At 41.4% G+C, this 23,627-nt stretch overlaps 1 protein-coding gene across 7 annotated transcripts in view; it reads left to right on the top strand.

The window, feature by feature from the left end:
• Adamts3 (ADAM metallopeptidase with thrombospondin type 1 motif 3) overlaps positions 1–23,627 on the top strand; it is a 281,816-nt gene that overhangs the window by 233,360 nt on the left and 24,829 nt on the right. For all 7 annotated transcript variants that reach the window (XM_063240532.1, XM_063240531.1, XM_063240534.1 and 4 more), the window contains 12 exons: positions 606–689; positions 2,883–3,039; positions 3,772–3,877; positions 4,230–4,373; positions 5,251–5,383; positions 7,705–7,818; positions 9,709–9,854; positions 10,879–11,054; positions 12,263–12,396; positions 14,111–14,234; positions 17,101–17,181; positions 18,870–19,033. In XM_063240532.1, the coding sequence (XP_063096602.1) occupies positions 606–689; positions 2,883–3,039; positions 3,772–3,877; positions 4,230–4,373; positions 5,251–5,383; positions 7,705–7,818; positions 9,709–9,854; positions 10,879–11,054; positions 12,263–12,396; positions 14,111–14,234; positions 17,101–17,181; positions 18,870–19,033 (1,563 nt within the window). The remainder of the gene's footprint in view (positions 1–605; positions 690–2,882; positions 3,040–3,771; positions 3,878–4,229; positions 4,374–5,250; positions 5,384–7,704; positions 7,819–9,708; positions 9,855–10,878; positions 11,055–12,262; positions 12,397–14,110; positions 14,235–17,100; positions 17,182–18,869; positions 19,034–23,627) is intronic.

Below are 23,627 nucleotides of genomic sequence, written 5' to 3'. Positions count from 1 at the left end.
GTCTCCTTCCCGCCTCCACACAGCAGGGCGCCTACCTGGAGTGCTAGCAGACACTTGCCGCCCGTCCGCTCCGGTGCTGAGTGGGACGCAGGAGAGCTGCCTGTTGCTGCTGTAGTAGATCACCATCGCTTGTCACATGGAACAGCTGGCCTGGCTCACGCCCAGGCTCATGCTTCTGCAGCCACATGGACACCCTCCAGTCCATGCCTGCTGTCTTTCCCCTAGGGTGGCTCTAGCCTGGCACAGGTGGACCAAAAGTCCTCCGCCTCATAGTTCTGTGGGTGAATGTTACATACGTCACATCATGCATGTGCCAAACCTTTGTAGTACTACAGTGGTATGGTGAAGCCCCATTGAAACACATTTTCTGTGTTAATATTACTATGGAATTTACAAAATCAATAATTCACATGTTTAAGGATTACCTCAAAACTCAGGATAAATGACTTCACTTCAGAGTTCAACTTAAACTGAATCTGAAGGAATAAAAAAGTCATTTGACTTGAACACTGTGGCAATTTCCAGGATTGACCTCTATAATGTCGCGTAAGTCATGAAATCTTTTGTGAGGCCTTTCTGTCAGCACCTCTGTCTTTTGTTTTTAGGTCAATGAAATTTACCATGATGAGTCCCTTGGAGTACATATGAATGTGGTCCTGGTACGCATGATCATGCTGGGTTATGCAAAGGTAAAATGCCTTCCACTGTGGGGACTGGTTTGGTAGTGGAGTCCTGGTCCTGTGTCTCATGTCTCAGAACCCTGGTGACACTGAGTTCAGAAGAAAAACTGCCACCATTAGTAGAGTGCTCCAAATTTCAGCAGATAATAAAATGACTTTTATGATGCTGCCATTGACTTCACTCTAGGTAATTATCCTTAGTGTAGATAAACTGCATGAGTGAAAGTGAGTGTGTACCATTAAGAGGTAACAGCCTCCAGGAGGCTGCGGTGAAAGAATTGGGAGTCCATAACTATAAGATTGGCAATACCCAGCCTCAAAAAATAAAAAGATAATAAAAAGAGGCCTGGAGATGTAGTTCAGTGCAAGAGGCAGTCCCCAGTACAGCAACCCCAGGGGAAGACGAGCCAGGATTACCAAGTTTGTGATTTATAGATTCATCCAAAGCATCTATGCTGATGAGTGCCTGTTATGTGATATGCTCTTCCTAGGTACTTGGACTATGTTACTGAAGAAAAAGATGAGATCTTTGTCATCTCTCAACTTGTTAAAAAGACGATGTTACATATATATTTTCATATGTAAAAGTCAAACAAGTCATTTGTAGGAAACTTTAGACCATAATATTTAGTGAAATCCATCAGACACATCTCTCTTCCAGGAGAAACATGAAGTATAAATAAAGAGCAAAATAAAAGACACTTGGAAGTAGAGAGATGGGTGGTTATCCAAAGGGAAGGGATGGAGAGATGGAGGAGGGGACAGGCATGGAGGTGTGTTGTGTGCAGCTCCCTCCTCCCCGCAAGGAAGGTAAATGCTAGGCACTACCAATGTGTGCTGACAAAAAATAAGAAAATAAAAATAAAATGGTATTTCCCATTTTAAAGAACTTCAGTACTTTTTTTGAAAACAAAATCTTGGTTCTCAGAACACATGCACATTAGGTATTTCATGTAATATAGTAGATTTTAACCAATTTTAAAATGATAGAAGTTCTGGTTCTGTCCTTGGAAACAATGAAATGGATGAAAGCATCTCTCTTTGAGGGGAAACATAGAGGAAGAACGACTTGGCAACGTTCTTAATGTTTAAGTTGCACGTCCTTCTCCCATGATTAATCCTTCTGATTTTGAAGTCCTAGTGAATTGGTGACTTTAGGAAATAGGAAAAACCCATGTGATTGCATTTCATTATGTATTTAACATTCAGTTATCTTTGTCTAATGACAGGGAGTCCTTGATCTTTAGTTTCTCCCATAAACCTGACCTACTTTGGGTCGTTACCAAGGAACAGATGTTATTTCCAGCTGGTTATGTTTACAGCCTTCTGTAGGTTGTTAAATCACTTGTTTGGAGAAATATGTGACCAACATATAACAAATCAGTCTAATTTATTAAGAATGTAAACACTGATGTTACATTTGCCGAAACTTAATGAAATTCTCAGCCTGTCAGCCAAGTCAGGGCTCATTTTGGGGTCTGAATTCAGTTTCTCATTCTGTCAGAACACTCTAGGCCTCTACCTCTGAACTTTGAACTGCAGAGTGTAACATGGTGACATTCCCAGGAAACTATGCTGTCTGTTGGAACTATGAGATAAAAGTCTGTCCCTTTCCCTTTCATGGGGGTGAAAAACAGTTTTTTATTTTTTTTTTTTCCAGCATGAAGTTAATACAAATCTGACTGTTCCTCATAAACTAAAATTTGACTAGCTTTGCCAGTTATGGAAGAAATTTCTGTTCTGTCCACATTTTGATTATTTTTGGACCAAAATATATACAAAACTCTTTAGCAAAAATCTTTTACTTTTATATCTCTGAAATAAAGTCTCATGAGAATCTTTCCCTCTGCTTTTGTTCTTAACATCTATAAAGTTTAAAATCTAAGCAGAATCAAGCCATATTTTAGACTTCCAAAATTCTTATCTAAATGATTTTTGATGAGTTGCTGCACAATAGCAAATCTTGGCATGCAACTTGCTCAGCAACTGTACCTGTTGACTGTCTCACAAGAAGTATTAAATATCATGCAGATATCCTCATGTGTATTTCAAATTCCCAAATCACAGTAGGTATCTAATGCCCCAAATAATATTAAATCATATATTGAACATATTATGACTTAGATTTCTGTCCACAAAAAGTTACTAAATGAAGCCTTTGGGAAAATGTTAGTGTGTCTTTAACATATTCTTTCCTCTCAGTCCATCAGCCTCATAGAAAGGGGAAACCCATCCAGGAGCTTGGAGAATGTGTGTCGCTGGGCTTGCCAACAGCAAAAATCTGATCCCAACCACTCTGAGCACCATGATCATGCAATTTTCTTAACCAGACAAGACTTCGGACCTGCTGGAATGCAAGGTATTAGCATTCATATGTAGAAGAAACATTTAATAGGCTTGGCTTTTCAAAAGCAATCCTAATTCAAGCAGTCTGTTTAAGTGTTTAGATCTTGACCACCACTTTCCCCCCCTCCCTAACCAAACATATATTTTCTTTCTGTTGTTTCCAGTAACTTCTGTGGAATTCATAACGTTAAATGCTGCTTAATACTATAATGAATTATACTTGCTTTTACAATAGTGGTTGTGCATTTTGGGTCTGAAGAGGATGAGATAAAAAGGCCCTGTGATTTCCACTGTCTGGAGGGAGAAAAGTCATGCCTTGAAGAATGACTGCTGCTGAACAGTTTTCTTCCATTTATCTAATAAATTCTGATGTGGACATTGGAAAAGCAGACCGATGGTTTCCTTTTCCACATTGGTGGGATTTTTGGCTCTCTTCACTAGTACCATAGTATCAAGGCCCATTTACTGAGACAGAAAGGCAGGGCTTAGCTGGGGATGGAACAGAATGGTAGTCCCAGGCAGTTCCTTCCTTCAGGAAAGGAGAAAATGCAGAACCAGTGAGTCTTTTCAGATCTGATTACCTGTGGCTTTCCCAAGAGAATGTGGCATAAGGCTAGTCAGGAAATAATGCTGCCCCTGTTTGCTGAAAGCTTGCTTTTTATTTTCTCCTACGCAAAGGTCCAGTAGTAATTCTTAATGAGTTTTCTCACGAACTGAAAATAAAAGTAACTGTTATTCTCTACAGGATACGCTCCAGTTACGGGCATGTGTCACCCGGTGAGGAGCTGTACCCTGAATCATGAGGATGGCTTTTCATCTGCCTTTGTAGTTGCCCATGAAACTGGCCATGTGTAAGTCACTGTTGACAGCTATAAAGGAAAAGAAGGTCTTTTCTCCTCTTTGCCCAGTACTGTTCACACTTGGGGCACAATACGTGCCAGCATGGGGTTCTCATCCCTTGCCAACTGCGAGGAGCTGAAAGTCAGTGAATGAGTGGCTGTCCTGTGCCCCATGCTTTGCAGAGCTCCAGAATGAGAGAGGTATGGCTGTCAGATTGCTTTCTCCTCCAGCCCCTGGAGCTGCTCCGAGAGAGCGCCACTGACTTAAAAACCGCATCCTGGCCAGCACTTGCTGTCGAAATAAATAGAAATGAGGCAGAGGCTGCAACTCACAGCTATGCGGTCTCCATGCTTTGTGTTGCAGGCTGGGGATGGAGCATGACGGGCAGGGCAACCGGTGTGGTGACGAGACTGCCATGGGCAGCGTCATGGCACCTTTGGTGCAGGCCGCTTTCCACCGCTACCACTGGTCCCGCTGCAGCGGTCAGGAGCTGCGCAGATACATCCAGTAGGTACCGCCGCATGCCAGGGCCTGGGGGGCAGCCCGGGCAAGAAACTGATCCCCAGGCCTCTGGCCATCACAGAATTCCCAGTCGGCGAACGCGGTCTTTGATAATAAACATCTTCACAGGATGGCGTGATTCAGAGAGAATAATTCTATAATGGAATTAGAGTTTACGCCAGAGTCTGGAGCTTGAGCCCAGTGCTAAGTGAGATGTGATTCCCCTTCAGTAACCTCTTCATGGAATCTGGGGCTCAGGGGGAGGGAGCTGGTGTGAGTCCTGAGTGCTGCCCCCGACAACCTCCCCGTCCACTCCACCCCCGCGAGGTCGTCCTTTCACTCCTGTGGGGTTCAGTTAGTGAGACAAGCCAGCTCTTTCCTGTGTTCTGCTCAGTGTAGTTTTTAGAATGGGCAAAGATGAACCATCTTTTTCTAAATTGAACTAAAATCGAAAAACTTTAAACTTATGCTTTTGGTCTTAATTTTAAGAATTTACTACAATAAAACACACATTGCTATTAATGCCCTTTAAAATGTTCCTGGTCATTCTGCTTTAATTAGTACATGCTTGTAGTAAGTACACAGCGATTCCATTCGCCATGGGGAGTCCATACGTTCAGCTCTCTCTCTTGTTTTGGCCCCTATTTCTGCCTTCCATCCCCACTCTTCCCAATGCTTGGTCTCTTTCCCATTTGCAAAAGGTCTATTTTCAGTTTTTTGTCCTTCAATTCTTTTTTTTGTCATCCTCTTTCCTCCTTTCCCTTTTGTGAATTTTCTCTATGATCTGATGATATTCTAGAGTATATAAGCTGAGTTACTTATTGTTAAGATACAGTTTTTAAAAATGAGTATTTAATTAAAAGTAATCTTTTCCTCCCTACAGTTCTTATGATTGTCTGCTTGATGACCCATTTGAACATGATTGGCCCAAACTCCCAGAACTTCCTGGAATAAATTATTCTATGGATGAGCAATGTCGTTTTGATTTTGGTGTTGGTTACAAAATGTGCACTGCGGTAAGTTAGCCATAGTCAATTTAAATTTTTCGTCTTGAAATCTATTTGTGAGCTTTACACACTCCAGTGCAAGTATAAGAATATCTACCAGCTATCCTGTGTTTGCTCTGTATTTAAATGCAAAATTCAGATGTTTTAAATATACTACCTTGTTTAATACTTATGATATACTAGAAGGAAGGCAATAAATCTTTATCAAACAGAAGAAAAAGGCAAGATTTAGGATCAACAACTCACTCAAGTCACACTTTTGCTAGAAAGGGGAGTTCAGCTTTGAACTAGGCTGTCCTGTTCCAAATCTTTAATGTAGTTCTTCCTCCGATGTTTCGAAGATGACTTTTAAGAGTTAGATGCTTTGTTTTCCTTTGGCTCCAGGGCCAGGGTTCTGCATATTTGTGTCCATAGCAAGGGGTATGCCGGTGTCTTACGTGGAAAGCAGCTGAGTAGTGTGCGTATCAGCAGGGTGCGCTTGTGCTTGGCTGTGTCCCCAGCATCTGGGAGGCAAAGCTAGGAAGGCAATTTTGTGACATAACCAGACTCTGTCTCACAAATAAAAATAAATACATGAATAAACACAGTAAAGAAGGATGGGCAGGTGGCTCAATGCAAAGGCCAGAGATAGGGGTCACATAGTCTGAGTGGATCAAGTCCCAACATTAATTAAACATGTGGCCTTAGACACCTTATTTAATCTATCTTACTCATGCATAAAACAATAATATTTATCTTGAAGGTTGGCATGAGGATTGGATGTGGTAATACAATTAAAATGGTTAGGATAGTGCAGGCACATCATAAATGCTTCATGGAGTTCATTAAATCTAGTGTTCCGTGGAAGGACCCAGATCAGAGTTCTGTGCTCTTACATTTCCATGCCAATCCTTGGTAGGTTTAGAAAACACAAACAAAGGGTTTTTATATGGTTAAGTACTTTCTGGTGTTACTTCCAGAAAAAAAAAAAAAACAATATTTATGGCTATTGATGAAGAATTAATCTGCTGTTTGGAATCTTCCTTATAGAGTCAGTTGATCTGTCTGTAAGGTTGATCCGTCTGAAGGTGAGCTCCTAATTATCTGATTTGGGCTTTCAGAAGTGAGAATTCTGAAGCTTTGTGTTAATGTCATTGAAAAGCACAAGTTTTAGAGCAACAACAAAAAATGCTGGTCTGAAAAGGCACTAATAAATTATATCTGTGAACACAAGGCTATGTATGAGTTAGATAGCATATTAGAATTATAGGTAATAAATATGTGGATATACTATGTTTGCTTATTTTTTAAAAGGTTTTTGAAACCCAATCTTATGTAGTCTAGGCTATCCTTGAACTTGTTATAGTTCCCCTGCCTCAGTCTCCCAAGTGCAAGAATTACAGGCCTAACCCTAACCCTAACCCTAACCACATCTGGTGTGTTTCCTGTTTTTAAGAACTCTGCCTAAAGAATGGTAAGATGTTTACACTTAGAAAGAAAATCAGCAGGTAAAGAGTATATACAAATGTGTTTGCTCACATAAATATATGGATATTAAATACAGTGTTTTAGGAAAATAAAAACCATTCTGAAGAGTGAGAAAACCCAAGTTCTATCATATAGTTCTGGCAGAACGTTATTACTGAGTGTGAGCTTAACTTGTGGTCTCTATTCCTCAGGAGTTGGTGTGAAGATCAGGTATCTGGGAAGCACTCTGTAAGCTGTATGAATGCATCATGACATTTTGTTGCATTGGTTCAACTCATGTTACATAAAATCTGACAAATATTTTCTATGTTTAATCAATGGATTATTAGAATTTTTGTTATTTATGTCGAACTAGTTTATACCTACAAGAATAAAGAGAAGCCATTCTGATAGCTTGAGAGTGTCAAACCATTATAATAAGATTTCAGTATTTCGACTACATAATAATGCTAACATATTTTAAAATTCCAGTATTATGTACTTGAAAGCCATAAGGTACAAATGACATGGACAGAAACATTAAAAGTCGAACAGAAAAAACCCAGACTTATCATTGCTTATTGTTGCTCTGTTACAAAATCAGAATATGTGCATTCTGCCTGGACTTTTGTTCGTTTGTTTTGAGACACGGCTTGCCATGTATTTTAGACTGGTCTGACCCTCCTGCCTCTGCTTCCACAGTGCTGGGATGACAGGCGTGCACCACTCGGTTAACTTGGAACTTTGCATAGTATTATTTTCTTCATGCATCATAACTGTGCCCGGAGCTTGAACTGAGAATGTACACAGCACATGCAGAAGCTGTGTGGAGCATGTGGCTAGCGCCCATCTGCATCATTCACAGCGTCTGTTCTCTCTTCTAGTTCCGAACGTTTGACCCGTGCAAGCAGCTATGGTGCAGTCACCCAGACAACCCCTACTTCTGCAAGACTAAAAAGGGGCCCCCGCTGGACGGCACCGAGTGTGCAGCCGGGAAGGTGAGTGTGCATGTGCGCATCCAGACTGAGCTGCCTTGCAGGTGGCTCCTCGAGTTTATGGAGGAGCTGCGCAGGCTCCAGCGCAAAGCACAGCCCCGAAGAGGCTCAGTAAGCTGGCGTGGGTTGATGTTGTGTGGCAGCTGCTGCAAACTGCCAAGACTTGTGTTGCTTAAAGCACCAGGAGATTATGCTCGTTGTTTTAGAGACCAGAAATTCAAAGATAGTGTCACTGAGCTACCATCTGCGGGAGACAGGGCCACTCTCCTCTGCACCTGGCCACCTGCGCAGTGCCCGTCCTCCAGCAGCCACACTGCCCTCGCGCTCTGACCCTTGTTGCCCATCCTGCCTTCACCTTCCCACCTTCCTTTCCTGGCCTGCACTGGCCCCTGTGGACCGGTCACATTCACCTCGTCCGGACCCTGCTTTCTCTCGGATGAGGACAAGGGTGGTGGCAGTTTGGGTCCACCTGGGTAATCCAGAGTGAGAACCCAGATTTGAGGTCATTAGTTTAATCACATTTGCAAAGACCTTTTTCCAAAGAAAGCCAGGTTTATAAGTAGGTTAGAATCTGTCGCCCTTGGGACCACCATTCAGCCCACTACAGTGGGAAAACTCAGGTCAGCAGAATTGCTGTCCTCTGCCAGGGTTTTGGTTTACTCTCAGGACCCCACTCAGGAAAAACTGCCAGGATTCTGTGAGCATGCCCTGCAGAGGCCATCTCTCTCCTCGGAGCTCTCAGTCTCCGATCTTGGAGTCTGGACTGGTGCTCAGACTGGAGGATAGCCAGGCCGTGCTACTCAAGGGCCACGGCCCAAACAAAGTCCTGTTGAGTGCTCAAGTCTGAGAAGCCTTGATGAATTTAGAAATAAGATATCTTAGGGAGTACAGAAAGCCAGCAAAGATTAATATAGCTCTTAATTGTTTTAAGGGTCAATTTAAAATGTATAAATTTACTTGTGATGAAAATTGAACATAATAAGACCAATAATTGCAAGTACATGTGTCCAACTCTGTGCTAACTGTGTGATACATAATTCTTCTCTTTGGGAAGATTTAGTAACAGAAAATATTAACTAGGTTGTAGAGGAATAATGAAATAATAGGTTCTTGTTTTAATAAAGAACAGTACTCTGGTAAGGTCTCAACATCCAGCTCCCTTGAATATAATAGTGTTATATTTAATTATACAAAAGTCAAGTTTAAAAAAAATTATTTTATTGTACGTAGTATGACTAAATAAGTAAAAATGTTAGGAAAATAACTGGTATCTTAAAGCATCTGCTATATGCAGAGCAGCTTGATAAGGTGCTTGTCCTGTCAGGGGGCCAGAAGCCCCTTACCTCCTCCCTGTCAGGTGGTACCCACTACTGTAGACCCTTCTTGGCCTTAATTTTCCTCATCTAAAAGATAAGATCATTATCTGACCCATTAGGATCACTGTGAATTAAATTATGTAAGGTAATAAGAGTACTTTGAAATCTGAATGTGGTTTGAGTACTTCTGTTGGGTATTCTCTGAGTTGAAGCAGACATTCTGTTGTGCATCATTGTAAAGGGGCGTCTGTGACTAGCAGACACCCCTCAGCTGGGACAGGTAGCGGGGTGAAGGTAGAGCAGAGCTGAGCACACACATAATTCCAGGTTTGATGTCTGTTGCTGATGACTGTATCCCTTAAAAACTTGTCTGTTATGTTTTATTTTAATTTTATAATAAAAGCACAAGTTTAAGTTCCCCTTCCTTTAGGATGTCTTAAGGATATAATTACTTCTGGGCATTTCAGAAAAAAAGAAGCAAAAGAAAAAAGTGAAGACTTAACGTAGGTGGTTCTTATATAACAACTGCAGCTTCAGTGTCCGTGATTTTCGTAATGACCTTTGTCGCTGTCCTCAGTGGTGCTACAAAGGACACTGCATGTGGAAGAACGCCAATCAGCAGCAGCAAGATGGCAACTGGGGCTCCTGGACTAAGTTTGGCTCCTGCTCCCGGACATGTGGAACTGGTGTCCGCTTCAGGACTCGCCAGTGCAACAACCCGACGTGAGTGGAATCTCTGCAGCTCTTGTGGGTTTGGTAGACTGGAAGAGACTTCCTTTCACCTCATTGGTATTCTAAGCGCACTTGACATATAGGACACAGAAAAGATGTTCAGAGTTCATGAACCAGGGTGATGTTTTGATAAGTCACATATGTATCTTGTGAAGACTGCAGTAATGAAGACAAGAACCTTGCAAGATGAAAGATTTTCTGGAGGAAACGCTTTCTCCAAGGCCCCAGGGAAGGCAGATCGCAGCACCCTCAGTGCAGGCCTGGGGAACATTTCAGGCCTGCCCGCTGCATTCCATGCCCTGCAAGCAGAGTCGCTGCAGGGCGCAGTGAGAGTGGTGACAAGTGACCTAGAGCTAAGGGGCTTCATGCCCACTTTTCTTCACCCCATAGTTCCTGCTTAGACTGGCATCAATCAGGCCCTGTCATATACTCCACAAACTTTTCTGATGTAGAAAAATAATGAAGCTGTTAAATGTAGGTTAGTCTTCCCAGCCCGTGGTTTAATGTGGGCAGCCCTCTCTCTGTGCACCAGGGTGTCCGGGTATGTCTTCAGTGGAGGCCATGGGTACCACATACCCGTTTTTACAGAAGAGGACGAGGGCAGTGTGGAGAAGGTAACAGGTGTTCAGGAGGAAAGCGCAACTTCTGCTACCTGCCAGGCTTTATCACCAGTACCTAAAGTATACGTGTCATCAGTGTCCTGCTAAGGAACTGAGTCTTACTATTTGCATTCTACATAGGAGGAACAGAGTTAAGAGCTGCAGTCACTTTTCTGAGTTACATCTTTGAGTTTTATGCTCAAGAGAGCTATATACTTTTTATTTCCTTACACTGGAAAGGCTGATTCAGGTCGTCTGCCTGCTCAAGAAGAGCGGGGCACCTGCAGGCAGGGACCAGAGGAGGCAGAAGCGCTGGGTCCCTGGGGCAGTCCCCTGGTGCGAGCCCAGGACCGCCCGTGTAGTGGCTGTGCTTCGGTGGCCACCCAGCAGTTTCTGCAGTGCTGTCTCCCCTGCAGGCCCATCAACGGCGGTCAGGACTGCCCCGGCGTCAACTTTGAGTACCAGCTTTGTAACACGGAGGAGTGCCAGAAGCACTTCGAGGACTTCCGAGCACAGCAATGCCAGCAGCGGAACTCGCACTTTGAGTTTCAGAACACCAAGCACCACTGGCTGCCCCATGAGCACCCCGACCGTGAGTACCCCGTCTCTCCTGCCAGCACCAAGGGAACTTTGGGGAGCACGGTGCTCGCCTCTTAGAGGCAGGGACTGTGCCTGGATGTTCCTGCCAAACAGCATACCCACCCTCACCCAGGAAATCCCCACTGGGAAGTGACACCTGCCAGATGCAGGATTTCCTGACTCAGCTGAAATTGCTCTGTAGGAAACACTTCTGGTTAAGTGTAATCGTTTCTTTTGGAATAACTAGAGAGAAATACAGTTCTTGTACAGCTGGATCAGAACCAGGAAAAAGACCATTAAAGGCACTTGCTAATCTTTTACTTTTGTATTGCAGACTAGTTGTTGAAAAATATATTCAAAGCTTGGCAGGGTGGCATACATCTATAATCCTAGCTCTCAGAAGGCTGAGGTAGGAGGATCGCCATGTATTCGAGGCCAGCCTGGACTACATAGTGAGTTCAAGGCCAGCCCAAACTACATAGTGAGACTGTCTCAAAACCAAAACCAAACAGAACAAAAAAACCAAACAAACAAAAATCAGTAAATTACCTATTAATGTTTTACTTCGTTTCCTTGAATTCTTGGTAAAATATGTCCAAATAATAACCTCTTGCAGTATTTCTTAGGAGAAAAAAAAAGTTACTTAATTGTCATTGATCTAATACATTATCGATTCAGTTTAAAGCTTTTTTAAAGCAAAGGTGAATACATGCAGGAATTCAGTGTACATTCAGAAGAAATGCATTATTTTGGGGAAATGAGTCATATAAATTAATGAGATCCTCTGAGAGGTGCAAACTGTTTGGTGTTGGACCAAAGATGGTTCCGTCACCTCTCTGAGCATTACTAAAATCAAGCTAGTAAAAAAATGAAATCAAATCAAGCTTGGTTTGGAATTTGCTTCTGAAAGCTGTGGTGGAGCTGAGTTGTGCCATCGGTGGATCAATGTGTCCCAGGAGACTGGGGATCCCTGCTGGTACAGGGTCCCAGATTGCGGTTGCCTGCACCGAGCCAGGAGTGGGTGGGGAGGAGCAGTCGGGAGAAACAGTCCAGGCTCCCAGCACCCTGACTCCCTGCGCCTCTTCCTCTGTGCAGTCTTTACCGTGTTCTCTTGCTGTTCAGAGCCCATGTTCAAACTCTGTATTTTACAGTTGAGCTGGGCCATGCTGTGGGAACATCCCATTTTGCATAGGTAGTTACTTTCCTCCTGCTGTCCTGCAGCCAGGAAACGATGCCACCTGTACTGCCAGTCACGGGAGACGGGGGCCACAGTGTCCATGCGGCAGCTGGTGCATGATGGCACGCGATGCTCCTACCGGGACCCACACGGCGTGTGCGTGCGTGGCGAGTGCGTGGTGAGTGCCCTGCGGCCCAGCCCTGCAGCCCGAGTCAGGGTCGTATGTTTTACACAAGTTGTGTGGATGGAAGCAGTTGGGTCCCTCAGACTCCTGAGTTGAGTAGGTTGTCAGCTGCATGCCCTGGTCGCCACCACCACCACAGAGAATATGTGTGCGCAAACACCTGGTGCCAGGGCCTGCAAGTAAAATATGGGATCTTAAAAAACCCAGTGTTGAGAGTATTTTGTCTTTTGCTTAAAGGATAGCTCAGGTCTCTTTCTGCTCTCTCGCTTTCTAAATTGATTCTAAGGTTAAATGTTGTTTTCCACATCAAAACAAAAATTCTGGAGAGGTGAAACAACTTTGACCCATTTAATATTTTGTAAAAATAATGCAGCTTATTTCTTGTTGATGTTCAAAGTTCAGTTCGTATGAAATTATCCTTATCAGCTGAAACACAGTAACTCCTAGTGGCTGTTTCTTACCACCTCAGCATCTGTTGAAGTCAGCAGCCCCTCAGCATCTTACCTGGACCTGGGTCGCTCAGCTAGGTGCCTGGTGCATTTACAGAGCAGACGTGGATGTGACAGGTGCTGAGGCCCAGACAGCGCTGAGCAGTGCGTGCCCGCACAGCTCCTGCCATGTCGTGGGCAGAGGGGATGGACAGGCGAGCGAGGGAGCAGGGACCAGGGGCTTTGCTTGTGCTGTGAGCTGCTTCTCCAGAACAATGTCCATTCATCCCAGAGGCTGCGGTCTCAGGGTCTTGACATACCTGCTTAGCTCCAGCCATCGGCACTGTCCCACTGGAGGATGAGTTCCCAGTACAAGCCTTGAGAAGGGCCGTACAGACCCCAACAGGAGGGAGTCTGTCCCATTTGTCATTTTCCTGGCAGCCTACCTGGTGCATGAAATATACTTGCCATTGTGACTTGCCTTGTCGGTACCATGCCAGCCTTTTAAATGCAGTGCTGTTGAGTGTGGTAGCTTTATTCCACACTGGATTACTTCAGGGACCTGCCCCAGTCCTGAAAACCATTAGTGGTTCTGTCTGATCAGGGTAAAAATGCATTCTGGACCCGGTATGCCATGCCTTTCGCAGCCACTGCTGTGCTCAGCAGAACTTTGCCCTGCTGTGCAGGCCACCTCGCACTGACTTGAGGGCACCTTTCACTACCCTGACCCCTGGACACACAGTTCCCACTGCTCTGCCCTCTGCTTCTGAACTGATATCCACTCTGTGTTCCTGACGGAAATGTCCAGCACTTCCAGAAAGTTTTATCTCGTGTCCTCAGTGACTTTTACAGCCTGCAGGACTGTATGCAGTATATAACCATATAGTTACATATAGTTATATTGAATTAGTGTATGACTCACTATTTTTATTATCTTTATAAACATGAACACACAAGGGAAAAGCACCGTATTTTTTGGTTTTACTTTGATTTCCCAGTGTCAGCTCTATCTGTGCTCAGAAAATGTAAGTAGTATGATTGAGATAATTATCATGGGAGAAACATTGCTCAGACTGAAGAATTAGTCTTTTGTTGATAAGGATGAGACTGCAGCTCATCTGACTCCGTAGCAGTTCCTTAAAGCAGTTCTGACTGTTGTGAGAGTTGGTACAGACGCGCTAAGGGTGGCTGTTGTTGAATGAATGGTTCATTGTTCTCTGTATGATTTTCTGTGGCTGGCACATTAAGAAGTAGCCACATTTAACATCTTCTTTCCCCAGAAAGTGGGCTGTGATAAAGAAATCGGTTCCAACAAGGTTGAGGACAAATGCGGCGTCTGTGGAGGAGACAGTTCTCACTGTCGCACTGTGAAAGGGACGTTCACGAGGGCTCCCAGGAAGCCTGGTAAGAAGGGGCTCTCGCGTGACTTGCTTTTCCAGTGCTGGAGATCTGGAGACTGCAGCAGGGCAGCAGTTTCTCAAAAAACATGACAAAACCTAGCTGATAGGTTTTTAATTTAAATTGTCTCTTAGGGAACTATTTAAAAATTTTTGAATTCATACTCCATAGCATTTATGATGAGAAACTATTTACTAAATACAAAGTCAGTATCAGTTATTCAGCTTCAAATCACCTGTATCATTTTGAGTTAGCAACAAGATGTGTTATGTTGTATTTTACATTTTTAATAAAATGGAAACAGAACTGATGCCTACTATGAATGTCCATTGCACATAAGTTGTTAGCCAGGAGTTAAAAACCTGACAAATCATTAAGTAAATGTAACTTTTTAAAATTCATTGGTTTTACTTCTTTCATTTTAAAAAATGAACATTTTATATAGGTTGTAAATCAGTAAATCTAGGATCCATATTTCACATAACTTTAAAATTTTTATTTAAAAATAATATGAGCTCCAACCAAAAAATAATCTGAGATCTGACTGTTCATGTGGGAAGTTCTGTGCTTCCTACACTGCCTAAAACATGAGCTTAGATACACACTGGTGGTCCAAAAGAAGGAACTGAAAACTATCTTCATGTAACAAACCACATGTAAAATATTAGTAGTTTCAGAATACTCATTGAAATTTTCATTAAAGATTTGAATCTGAACATTTGTTATTAAATACTTTCCTGAGTTTGTACTAAATACTCATTTATTCAATAAGAATTTATTGGACAAATGCTCTGGGGATTAAGCATTTAAATATAAAATGGATATGGTCCTTCAAATTTTTCCTACTATATCTTCAGGTTTCAGTGAAATGAAATGTAATGTTCTCCATTTCACTGTGAAATAATGAACTTTTCTTTCTGTAGTGCAACTACATGGTATTCTTTTAAGTGTAAAATAATTAATTTGTTTTATTTCCAGAGTGAGGTAATTAAAGAAAAATGGTTTTGCCATGATCATTTGTTATATAGTATGAATAGTAAGGTAATGATACTTTCACATGTCTCAAAAATTATTTTAACCAGCAAATTAAGGTCAAAAGAACACGAGAAATTGTTCATTATTTATACAGATTCCACCTTTTCAAAGATAATCTAGCATCCATTTTCTGTGCATTAATGTCATTATAGTAATTCAATGACTAATTAACCTTTTCCAACAGGCAAACATTTAAGCAAGAGGTGCCATAAAGAATTCAAGTTACTGCAAAATGAACTCTGCAAGTATTCAGCTTCAAATACCTGTACCATTTTGAGTTCAACTTAGTCTTGGTTTCACTGACTATTTATAGTTTACTGGCATTATCTAACTGCTATCAATATATTTTTCTTTGACACATAAAATTACGGAACATATTTTACATAAACTAGTGAAATATATAAGGCTTATGGGACAGTCAGTGAAACACAAGACACCGATAAACATGAAACCTCCACTAATGAAAGACATTCTATTTAAGGGAAGACAAGAGGCGCGTTCACTTTACCTAGAGGAGCTCGTAATATTTCTCTTGTTGAAACAAGAGAAGCTAAAAATATACTGGGTAAGTTGTAGAAAATGCAGAAAAATGGGCATCCATAAACGGCATCAAGCTGTTTTGCTGTGCTGCATTTTAAGCATGTGCCTTCTCGCCGTGACATATTCAGGCAAAAACAGCACCTTTCATGTGTTGGGGTTCACCTCAGGGTTTCATGTGTAGGATAGCCCGATCCTCCAACAGCCACTCCTTTTCCTAAGGACAGTGATAAACATGGTGAAAGGCTGGATAAATCTACCCATAGATGCAATTAATTGTAGACAATTTTTTTAAAAGTGTGTTTTTCCTACTTCCATTAATTTTGTATTGGCTACTGAATTTCTGTCAACACTCATCCTGCACTGTATAAAGTATGTGTTCCATAATGTCCTGAACATATGATAATCTTCATGTATTCATTTATTTTTGATGCAAACACGACATAACATCTGGTCTACTTGTTGACCTATAGTGAGGATCTTAATTCTAAGTCATTGTAAGATAATTTTTGGGACATATATTAAGAACTTTTCCTACATATAACATTGACAGTAATAGAAATGATATATAATTTTAAAACCCAGAGCAACCCATTTTTTAAAAAAATTTATCATTTTCAGCCTAGAAGACGGAGCTTAGGGGCGCGTGAGGCACTATGTGAGAGATGCCTGGCACAATCTTCAACCCAAATAGTTTGGTGAAATCTACAACATGAATTTTGAAATAGCTCCACATATAATCTGTTTAAAGCCTTTAAGATTCATTGCTAATCACAAGAAAACACCTACTCACCAGTTTTTGTTTTATAGTTTTTTAGAATAAAATAGGCTCTTATTCTGGAAGTAAAATACTTCTAGTAATTAACAGTTGAACTATTTGTAATTGTGAGGTGTACTTTTAAAACAATACATTGGGACAGGAAAAACATCTCCAGAAATTGAGCATTTAAGGGTTTTTACTGAACAATTTCCCCACTTTAAAAGGGTGATGTAGAAAACAAGTCATATGGAAGGACACAGGAAAGTGCAATATTTGCCTGAATTGCTGTTGACATGATTCACAGGTCAACACAAGATAAGTAGTTCCTAAGTTGGTTTCGAAATTAACTTTTTCTCTTGGTTAATTAAAATGAATTCTCCTGATCTCGCGGCTGTTGCCGTGCTCTGACCTTAACTTCTGAAACCGCTTCTTCGGTTTTATGGGTGCCCCTTCTGCAGCCGGGACCCAGGACGGGCTGCCTCACTAACCATCTGTTGCTGTGTCTCCTTTGCCTCCGCCCACGTTCGAACACATGCACAGGGTACCTTAAGATGTTCGATGTCCCCCCTGGGGCTAGACATGTGTTAATCCAAGAAGACGAGGCTTCTCCTCACATTCTTGGTAAGTGTTCTGTCTGCTGGCTCTGCTTTCATATGCACTTCAGCACCAAGAAGTCAAAGCACTCACACGCAGGTGTCTGTGTGTATGTGCCTCCGTATGTGCGAATGGGTGGACGCATGCAGGCAAAGAAGAATGATCATAGTGCTTAGCTGAATATTATGTGGGCTTTGTCATTTCTCCCAGCTATTTTTACTTTAAAACAAAAACTATCCAAAAACAAAATCTTAATTTTGGCAGACAGTCGTGACTGTTCGTAATGACAGGAGGGAAAAACAAGTTTGTATTTCTTATTATTTTTTGTCTGTATTAAGGGATGACAATAATACATTAATAAAATTAAGTGAATAATACCAGGAAAATTCATATTTATGTTGCAAATGGTTGGCTGATTGCATACTATATACCTCCACCTCCCCTTATTTTTACTGAACTTCACGTTCTCAGGGTGAAAAGCAGCAGTAGGTGGGTTTTGTTAGTCTTATGTTAGTTTCCTAATGCTGTATCTGAAAAGTGTCAGGTGGCTTTTGATTAGCACATGTATATCTATTTGCATGGTTGAATATAATTTCCAAAAGAAGACTCTTTCTTTATGAGAACATCATATAGAAATGTCAGTTTAATGGAATTTATGTGTAAATATAAACAACTTTTACATATTGAAGCACTAAGATTTTTGAAATTTAGGATTTATGTTGACTTAAAAATTGTTCTATAGTGTCTCATACAATTGTTTCTAAAAATTTTAAAAGTATACTCACTACTAGTTACTACTGCCACCTGACATTCATCCAGAGTCCTTTCTCTGATGCCCTAAATTCCTTACTTTTCATCCTAGAATTCAGATTATTACTCACGGACTAATTAGTTTAAAAGCTAAAGGAGAATAAATGTGTTTAACTAGAATTGGATGGAGTCCAGAGCCTTGTGCTAGGCAAGCTCTTTATCCCAGACTTCCATCCCCACCCTTTATAGACTTTCATATTTTCTACGCGGTCTCATTGATAGTGATCATTATGAAATGCATTCCACTTTATCCTTACATGCTGATATATACCTCCAAGATTTATATTCATTTATTATTTCTACCCACTGGAGTAGCATTCTATTTTATAATATATAGTAACAGTGATATGGTGAGAATTCTATCAACAGGAAGCAGGTTTTCCTGACTATAGAATTAGCCAATGTGACTTTAAAATTTTGCAACCATTAGAACAATGATTAGCTTGTAAATCTATTCAGATATTTTGAATGACTATAAATGTACTGACCAATTTAAAAAGGATGACACCACAAAGGAACTATTTTGTTATATTCTATTTAACGTAAACTGTGTGTATTGGTCACTGGAGAAATATCCATTATTATCACAATAGTTCTGACTTCTACAGAAATAGAGAGGATAAATGAATTAGAAACTATTCATCTCTTTGACAATGTTTTCAAATGAGAATATTTGCAAACATTTTTGCTTATTTAACTGTCTTGCCATGGTGTTGACTAGTTGGAAATGCTTTTTGAGAGTTTTTAATCCCTAATGAAAGGAATGGAAATAATAGTAGAACTAATACTCATTTTGGTTGCCTGATACTAATTGAGATAGTCCTTGATTTATGGAGGGGATGGACTTGCTATGAATCTTAAGTGTGGCATGATATATGCTTGGGTTATGCGTTTCCCTTCTGTAGCTATTAAGAACCAGGCCACAGGTCACTACATTTTAAATGGCAAAGGGGAGGAAGCCAAGTCGCGGACCTTCATAGATCTTGGTGTGGAGTGGGATTACAGCATCGAAGACGACATTGAGACCCTTCACACTGACGGACCCTTGCATGATCCTGTTACTGTTCTGGTACGTGGAATTAATTACAGGCTATTCTGAAGTCTGTTCAGCTTGTAATTTGACACTCAGTTTTTGTGAAAACACTTTTACCTTGGGCATTAGTATATTTAGTTGCTTTTTTTTTTTAATAAGTCTGTCTGTCTCCCCTCAACTCTTTACACAAAATTGTCATATATTACAATATATAAACTGAAAAAATACATCATGATTTTTTTATTTAAGTAACAAGTTGTGATTTAAGACAACAAAAATGGAAGTAAGTATTTATATTTACCATTTCCAATGATCGTCATCCTCCTTTGGAGATGTGACTTTCCACCTGGAATTTCCAGCACACACTGGCACCCTCTGCACCATTCCTAGACACTGCTTCTTCACATGTGGGGTGGCTGTACTGGAAAGAACTGTCTCAGCTTTCACTTATCAAAAAACTGGTTCACTCTCATTTTTGAAGACTGTCTTCAGTAGACACAAAATTTGGAGTTGTTAGGACCTTGAATTTTGTTTTTCGTTTAAGTACTTCCTGAAAGAGAGCGAGAGGTATTGGAAGGCTGGTCAGAAGGAGCAGTAAGGCAGCTCCTGCCTGGTTTGTATGAAGTTGTAGCTGGGTGGGCCCCGGGGAGAGAAGGCCCTGCGGCTCTGGAGGAAGGGATCTGACTGGGTTCTGTCCTGGGCAGCAGCAGCCTGTGACCTGATTCCCAAGGTCTCCTTTATACCTAGCAGATGTGTACAGGGCAGGCAGGCTTCAGATGACAGGAATTCTTGATTGGGCTCCGCTGAAAACAATCAGTTGTGTAAACATCTGTGTCTAGCTTTTGAGCTAACAGGTGCCGTGAAGGAATAACAGCCACCTGGCCAGTGCAGGGGGACACTCCACTCCATGGTGTGGTGCTATATGCTGGGTACACTGTGAGGGGACCTTCCACAGTGCTATTCTGAATTTAGTGTTTCATTTTCTCCAGTAGCTTTTTAGGGGATTTCTTCTTATCATTTCATTTTATTTAGCAGCTTGTTTATGAGATAGCAGTGGTGCTCTATCCATGTCCTGCTTGGGGTTCACTAAGAATCCTTTTTGTTTTCTTTTTTTGAGACCAGGTCTCATTCTGCAATTCAGGATGGCCTTAAGCTCACTATACAGCCCAGGCTGGCCCCACACGTGTTGTGACCCTCCTGCGGGTGTGTGCTACCACACCTGGTGGAGTGATTTCACTAGATCTGGTCAATACTCACCGTGTCTTCAAGGCTGCTGCTTCCCCCAAGGTCTCATTTCCATGAAACAACTTGTTCCTCCTCCAAACGAGGAAACTGTTCCGTAGTTCTCAGGCTCTGTTCATTCTTTTGTACTCTTTCAAAAGAATATTTTCAGATTGAATAATTTCTCTTAAACTCTTTTTTAAATTTGCTGGCTCTTACATCATCTCCGATACATCCTTGAGTCTGTCCCATACATTTTTGTTGTCTGACGTGCACTTTTCTGTTATTCTCTCTCTCTCTTCAGTAATTTCCCTTTCTTTGCTGGAATTTCCGTATGTTTGCTCATTATGTCTACTTTAACCTTGCTACCTTGTTCTTTCTGAATATGAATAACTCTGTCCTGCTTCCTACAGTTTCTTTTTACCTTGAATGGATACTATGGATACTAAACTGTGGTGGTTTCATTCCATAGACAGTTATGTTTTGTCCGATCCTCTTGGGCCTCTGAGCCTGATTTTATTCTTCACAAGGATTGCCCTGTTTCAGTTCTCTTCCTAAGCTTATGCTGTGGCCTCTTGGGGGTCACAACTGGATGCCACAGATGTCCCTGGGCCTCTCTTTCCTCAGAGAAGAGAGCTCGTTGCCCACGCTAAGCCACCTGCCTGCTGGCCTCCTCCACTCCTAGCCAGCGCTCACGGAGCAGCACTCCACGTCTGGCCCATGGTGCACAGTCTGGCCTCAGCTGAGGACCTTGCGGCTGGGGCCTGCACCTCACACAGGCCCTGCTCTTCCGGCCCCGCCCTGAAGATCCCGCATCTCACCTCTGTCTCTCGTGCTCAGAGGTCCTGCTGAAGTGGCGCCTCCTCTCCTGAAGCCTGGACCAGGTCCAGACCTGACCTGTGTCCTTCACTTGCTTTCCACTGCCCAAGTTCCCTCGTGTTCTTCTGGTTTACAGTTCTTCACATTGGGAAAATACCTCTGTTATTCTTTCATGGGGCAAGGCAGAAGACACCTTGATTTAAAATGTATTATTGGATTCCAGATACAACTATCAATTGGAATGCCCGTTACAAATTATACAAATCTAAAGCCAAAGTTTTCTACTCAACTTTTTGGCTTTGAAAATAATTTCATTCTGAAAGTCCTTTCAGACCCTTTGCCCATTGTTAAAGTTGTAATGTTTTTCTTTTTATTGAGTTTTAAGAGTCCTTTGTAATCATTAAGTCCCTCTGTGAAGTAGATAAGTTAAAAATATTTCCTTCTATGTATAGCTTATTGTTTTCTTCTTTTAGCTTGCTAAAGTCCAGTTAATATTTTCTTTTGTGGATTGAGATATTGATGTTTTGAAAGGATTTTTGTCTACTACAACATCAAAACATTTGTCCTGCTTGTTTTAGTAATCTTATAATTTAAGTCTATATATATATATGAACCAATTGGAGCTAATTCTGTGTAACGTGCTTTTGTGCCTTAATAAGTACTTGTTTGCAATAAGTAACGATTATGCCTGAGATTGGTGTTTACAGCACATTTCAGTTGCTTCTGTCTTCTTTCTACCCTCTTTCTAACTTTTCAGTATCAGATTCATTTATTTATCTGGTCTTGTAAGATAATTATCATGTGTATACATTGACAACAGATTATAGGCCTAAAAACATGTAAAGCATGTAAGACGGTTGTACTAAGTCAAAGTATACATTTAGATACATGGTCCACAGTGGATTCTAATAACTTTTTGTCTTTTTTTCTCTCTTATGTGTTTTATTCCTCATATGTGTATGTGTGTGCATGCGTGTGTGCATTTGTATTTTTTCATATAAGAGAAACCATTCAATATTTAAACTTGTATGTCACAATTACTTCACTTAATATCATGATCTCAAAATAAATCCAGTTTCTTATAAGTCTCTCAGGTTTCTCCTTTTTATTGTGGACTAGTATTCCATTGTAGATAAGTATCACTTTTTAAAATCACCTGTTAATGGAAATATGGATCGTTTCCGAGATTTAACTATTATGAATTGTGCTGTAATAAACATGGAATTATCGCAACTGATCGGTTGTACCCATGTCAGACTATGATGTGATATCTTTAATTACCTTGGAAGATACCTGGAAGGGTAATACATGGTTCAAATGAAACTTCTACTTTAGTTTTTTAATGGAATCTCTGTACTGACTTCCATAATGGCTGTATCAGTTCACAGTCCACCAGCAATGGAGAAGGCTTCCTTTTCCCCCTGCGGCCTCCCCAACATTTGTTAGTGACTGAGTTCCTAATGATGGCCATTCATTTCAAAGTGAAATGGTGTCTCAGTGTTGTTCCAGTTTCTGTTTCCCACCCTGCCAGTGATGCTGAACATTTTTTCATGTATTTATTTGCTGTTTGTACTTCTGCATCTGAGACATGTATATTCATTTTGGATGCCCATTTTTGGATTCGTTCTTTACATTAGGGGTGTCTTGGTTACTTTTCTCTCATTGCTGAGACAGAATACCTCACATTCAAAATGAAGGAAGGAAAGATTTATTTAGCTGACAGCATATGGAGGTTTTAGTACATAATTAGCTGACTCCAATGCAGGGTGCTATGGCACAGGACAGCACTTCAAGGCAGCAAAACCAGCATGAACATGAAAGAGGAAAGCAAGCCTCTTTTCCTCCTCACACTGTACGGAGATTACCCTCTGCCCCACGGTGGGTGCAGCCCTCGCACCATCTCCTACCCTCTTACCCAGGCTCAGAGTGTTTACAAAGGGAAGGCCTGGTCCCTTGTTGAGTCACTCAGTTAGACTTCTGAGCTTCCCAAGTTGACACAGTAAACAGCATCACAGAGAGGGAAGGGCCTGTCCTCTGCACCCTAGGATGTGAAATGCTGAGTTACTTAGTTAAGCTTCTAGACCTCTCAAGTTGACACAGCATATCAACCATAATGGGAGGAGACTTTTTTTGAATTCTTTATATATTCTAAATATTAGGTCTTTGTCTGAGGAACAGCTGGTAAAATATTTTTCCCGTCTGTAGTTTGGCTTCTCACTCCATTTAGTGGTTTCCTTTGCTGTGTAGAAATTTTTCAGTTTGTTGTGATCCCATTTATTGATTCTTGATACTGTTTCTTGTGCAACCAGGATTTTGTTCAGGAAGTCTTTGCTTACACCCGTGTCTTAAAGAGTTTTACCCATTTTGCCTTTCAGCAGATCAAGTGTTTCTGTTCTGATATTTAGATCTTTGATCCATTTTGATCTTACTTTAGTGCCCGGTGAGAGATACGAGTCTAAGTTCAACCTTCAGCTTGTACATAACCAGTTTTTTCAGGACCATTTGTTAATCAGGCACTTTCCTCCAGCAAGAGGATGTGGCCCTTTGTCAAAACTAGCACAGCCGAGTATGTCTGGAGTTGTTTCTGTCT

Source organism: Cavia porcellus, unplaced genomic scaffold (assembly GCF_034190915.1).
Source record: "Cavia porcellus strain 051 isolate PalLab524CR breed Dunkin Hartley unplaced genomic scaffold, mCavPor4.1 scaffold_30, whole genome shotgun sequence".
In the NCBI taxonomy this organism is placed as follows: Eukaryota; Metazoa; Chordata; class Mammalia; order Rodentia; family Caviidae; genus Cavia; species Cavia porcellus.
This window is presented reverse-complemented; position numbering and strand designations above follow the sequence as displayed.